At 40.2% G+C, this 5,067-nt stretch overlaps 1 protein-coding gene across 1 annotated transcript; it reads right to left on the reverse strand.

Annotated features, from left to right (window-relative positions):
• Nucleotides 1–3,969: 3,969 nt before the first annotated feature.
• Nucleotides 3,970–4,842, reverse strand: LOC124606088 (piggyBac transposable element-derived protein 2-like). Its single transcript, XM_047138053.1, has one exon. It carries the CDS (start codon nt 4,840–4,842, stop codon nt 3,970–3,972), a length of 873 nt encoding a protein of 290 aa, XP_046994009.1.
• Between the last annotated feature and the right edge of the window lie 225 nt (nt 4,843–5,067).

A 5,067-nucleotide genomic window follows, 5' to 3' on the forward strand; every position in this document is an offset into this window, starting at 1 on the left:
AACACACGACGGTAGTTAGCTGGACTTGTTACAGTTACACGTCGTCCAGATCGTTGCTTGTGTACATTTTTAACACAGCCTTCGGCTTCAAATTTGTCTCGAATGCGACGAATCGTTAAACGTGTCGGTGGCTCTGTCTGATACTCATTTCGCCATTGCTGTTGAACCTGATTAATGTTTTCGTACTTAAAATACCACTTCAAAACTGACTTCCTTTCATCGAATGTAAGCCTTGCGTCAGCCATGTTTACTCGACTAACTAGGTGCAACTAAGAACAAAACACTGACTATCTGGCGACTGCCATCTGACAAAACAAAACAACGCAATGCAACGGTTGTGTGGCGATGGCCGGAACTACAAGCTATTACACTACCAAAGATGAGACAACTCCGTCAATTAGTTTGACAGTTATAGACTTTTAAACAGTGGATACATTTTTTTGGACCCCTCTGTATTTGTATATGTGCATATCTCTGTCTCACGACTTGTATCACCTCAGTGTATGTCTTACTGGCAGTTTGCTGTCCATTCCAGGCTATCGGCGATCCCCCACCCTTCCAGATCTGAACCCGATCGAACACATCTGCGACGGGATTGAAAGTGGTGTCAGAGCTAATCGCCCCCCATTCCGGAATTTACATGAATTAGATGACTTGTGTGTGCAGATGTGGTGCCAACTCCCTCCAGCGACCTGTCAAGGCCTCATTGCTTCAGTGCCTTGACGCGTCACCGCTGTGATCCGTGCCATAGGTGGACATAAGGCCATAGGTGGACATACCGTCTATTAGGTTGATGGTCATAATATTCTGTTTGATCAATGTATATAGCTATTCATTGTCCTTATTCTTAACACTAGCAAAGAAATAGGGTGGAAGATGGTACTTTTACTAGCCATAGTAACCACAAATGATAAATATGCCTCCTAGGCAGTACGACACTGAAGTAGACCCTGTGAAGCGTAACGAGTCGTAAAAAGTGGCGGTATAGACGAAAATCGGTCGAATTTGCTACCTGACTAAGATAACACGATTAGGGGCACTGTCTTCGCTAGACAAAAAGAAGGATGAATTTTTACTATCCATTACACACAGGAGGCGGCTACACAGATAGCGGGAGCTGTGTGGAAGGGACTCGGCGGTTTTTAGGTTAGAGGGTCTCAGGGAACCACAGAAGGGACGTCCGTCTAAAAGTGGGCAGGTAAAACACAGTAAGGTAGTTGTAGAAATGATTGGTATTGTAGTCGTAAATTGCCGTAGCTGTGTTGGGAAAGGACCAGAGCTCCAAGCCCTAACAGAAAGCACTGAAGCTCAAATAGTTGTAGGTACAGACAGCTGGCTAAAGCCGGAAGTAAGTTCAGCTGAAATATTTTCAAACGATCTAACAATATTCAGAAAGGATAGATTAAATACATTTGGTGGTGGAGTATTTATTGCTGTCAGAGGTAGTTTGCCTTGTAGCGAAATTGAAGTAGATAGTTCATGTGAAATAGTATGGGTAGAGGTTATACCTGACAATCGGACTAAACTATTAATTGGATCGTTTTACCGACCCCCCAACTCAGAAGATATAGTTGCTGAACAGTTCAAAGAAAACTTGAGTCTCATTTCAAATAGGTACCCCCCCACTCATACAATTATAGTCGGTGGGGACTTTAACCTACCATCGAAAAGCTGGAAAAATTATACGTTTAAAGCCGGCGGTAGGCATAAAACATCATCCGAAATTGTACTAAATACTTTCTCAGGAAATTATTTTGAACAATTAGTTCATGAGCCCACTCGAAGCGTAAATGGTTGTGAAAGCATACTTGACCTTTTAGCAACAAATAATCCTGGCCAAATAGTGAGTATTGTGACGATTACAGGGATTAGCCACCACAAGGCAGTTGCTGCTAGGCTGAATACCGTAACACCTACAACTATCAAAAAGAAACGCAAAGTATATCTATTTAAAAAATGCTGATAAAAATGCTTTTAACGCCATTTTACGTGACAGTCTTCATTCCTTCCGATATGATCATGTAACTGTAGAAAAGTTGTGGAATGTTTTCAAAGAGATAGTATCGACAGCAATTGAGAGATAAATACCACATAAATTAACAAGTTATGGTACTGATCTCCAAATGGTACACGAAACGGCTCAGACCGCTGTTGCAGAAGCAACGAAAACAGGATGCCAAATTTAAAAGAACACAGAATCCCCAAGATTGGAAAAGTTTTACAGAAGTTCGAAATATGGTGCATACTCCAATGCGAGATGCTTTTAATAATTTCCACAACGAAATTCTGTCTCGAAATCTGGCAGAAAACCCACAGAGATTCTGGTCATAAATAAATCACACCAGTGGCAAGACGCAATCAACACCTTCACCGCGCGATAACAACGGTGAAGTCACTGATGACAGTGCCACCAAAGCAGAGTTATTAAACACGGTTTTCCGAATATCCTTCACCAAAGAAGACGAAGTAAATATTCCTGAATTCGAATCACGAACAACGCCAAGATGAGAAACATAGAAGTGGATATCCTCGGAGTAACGAAGCAGCTTAAATCACGTAAAGGCAAGGCCTCCGGTACAGATTGTATACCAGCCAGGTTCCTCTCAGAGTATGCTAATAAAATAGCTCCATATTTAGCAATTATATACAACTACTCGCAAGCTTCTTCATCTCCCAGTACCTACTGCAAACTACATCCTTCTGAATCTGCTTAGTGTATTCATCTCTTGGTCCCCCTCTACGATTTTTTCCCTCCGCGCTGCCCTCCAATACTAAACTGGTGACACCTTTATGCCTCAGAACATGTCCTACCAAACGATCCCTTCTTCTAGTCAAGTTGTGCCACAAATTTCTCTTCTCCCTAATTCTATTCAGTACCTTCTCATTAGTTATGTGATCTACCCATCTGATCTTCAGCATTCTTCTCTAGCACCACATTTCGAAAGCTTCTATTCTCTTCTTGTCCAAACTATTCATCGTTCATGTTTCACTTCCATACATGGCTACACTCCATACAAATACTTTCAGAAACGGCTTCCTGACACTTAAATCAATACTCGATGTTAACAAATTTCTCTTTTTCAGAAACGGTTTTCCTTGCCATTGCCAGTCTACATTTTATATCCTCTCTACTTCGACCATCATCAGTTATTTTGCTCCCCAAATAGCAAAACTCATTTACTACTTTAAGTGTCTCATTTCCTAATCTAATTCCCTCAGCATCACCTGATGTAATTCGATTACATTGCATTATCCTCGTTTCGCTATTGTTAATGTTCATCTTATATTCTCCTTTCAAGACACTGTCCATTCCGTTCAACTGCTCTTCCACGTCCTTTGCTGTCTCTGACAGTATTACAATGTCATCGGCAAAATCTCAGAGTTTTTATTTCTTCTCCATGGATTTTAATAAATACTCCTAATTTGTCTTTTGTTTCCTTTACTGTTTGTTCAATGTACAGATTGAGTAACATCAGGGATAGGCTACAATCCTGTCTCACTCCCTTCCCAACCACTGCTTCCTTTTCATGCTCCTCGACTCTTATATCTACCATCTGGTTTCTGTACAAATTGTAAATAGCCTTTCGCTCCCTGTATTTTACCCCTGCCACCTTCAGAATTTGAAACAGAGTATTCCAGTCAACATTGTCAAAAGCTTTCTTTAAGTCTACAAATGCTAGAAACGTGGGTTTGGCTTTCCTTAACCCATTTATGCCTGAATTATTTTTTTCTTCTGATTTCTACAAATTATATATTTATATGTTTATTGTCATCAAATAAAAGCAATACAACAAACAAAACAAAAACAATCAATAATTGAAACAAAAAAGAGTGTAACATACGTGTCACCCTAGGCAGAACATACATTTTAGGCAGACTATATGACAGCAAGTGAAATAATACACTGTATGTGATTTACATCAAGTTCAGGCGACAGTACTCACTTTCTGTGATATGGCACAAAAAATTCTATGCACAAACCAACATCACATTTGCAGCACATTGTTCTTGGGGTTCCTTTGCAATTTTCTGCCGCACAGCGTCTTCTTTTTTCTGTGGCACCATGGGTACCAGATGATTTGTTTCACCATATCTATTATCAATGAGCTCTCTACCTTGGTTTGAATTACCTGCAGGACGTCCAGGACCTCTTGGTACAGCAGCATTGGAAGTCAGGTAACATTTCATAATGTATCGCCAGAAGTGCAGCTGAGACATATTTATACCAGTCTTTCTATGAAGAAGCCATCCATTATGTATGGAGGTATCTAGAAGCCATGTAATAATTGGCCACCACCATTTCTTTCCTCTGTATAACTCTACATTTTCATCCATTTGGTCAGTTCCTCCCACATTTTTGTTGTATTCTCCAATTACATTAGGTCGAGGAACAAGTATTATATTCTTCTCTTGTCTAGAGTATCGGGCACTGGTGCTGACTGGACTGATACCATGGCTTGTGGAAGCAATTGTTACTGTAGAACTATCTAGCCATCTGGCAACGATTATTCCACTTTCCTTGCTGCTCTTGTAATCAAAATCTCCTCTCTTATTCCTTTTGGATGTAGTGTTAGACGGTATGAGATGACACTCTTTAGACAGACGATTATCACGAATAGTCCAAGTTGCACCAAAACCTCGTTGCTTCAGGTAAACCAACAATGTTTGTGGTGTAAACAGGTTGTCAAAATAATACCTATAGGGATGATGTTTGTTCTTTTCAGGAAGAGAATCGATCATTTGAATCAAAGCAGCAGCACATTTTCCAAATGCTTTCTCAAGTTTTTCATTCCTTTGAGCATCAGCTCCTTGGACTATTTGAAAGTCCACTAGATAACCCATGGTTGCGTTTAGACACCATGCTTTGTACCCAAATCTAATGGGCTTACCTTTCAGAAACTGTTTACATCCATGTCTGCCAAAATACTTTATCATGCTCTCATCGTAAGACAAATCTTGCTCAGGCTGAAAGTGGAGATTTTTTCTTAGCATATTTATTAATGGACGAAGTTTCCACATTCTATCATTAGCATCTATTTTTGTGTTGTCACACGAGTGAATGAATCT

Source organism: Schistocerca americana, chromosome 3, assembly GCF_021461395.2.
Source record: "Schistocerca americana isolate TAMUIC-IGC-003095 chromosome 3, iqSchAmer2.1, whole genome shotgun sequence".
In the NCBI taxonomy this organism is placed as follows: Eukaryota; Metazoa; Arthropoda; class Insecta; order Orthoptera; family Acrididae; genus Schistocerca; species Schistocerca americana.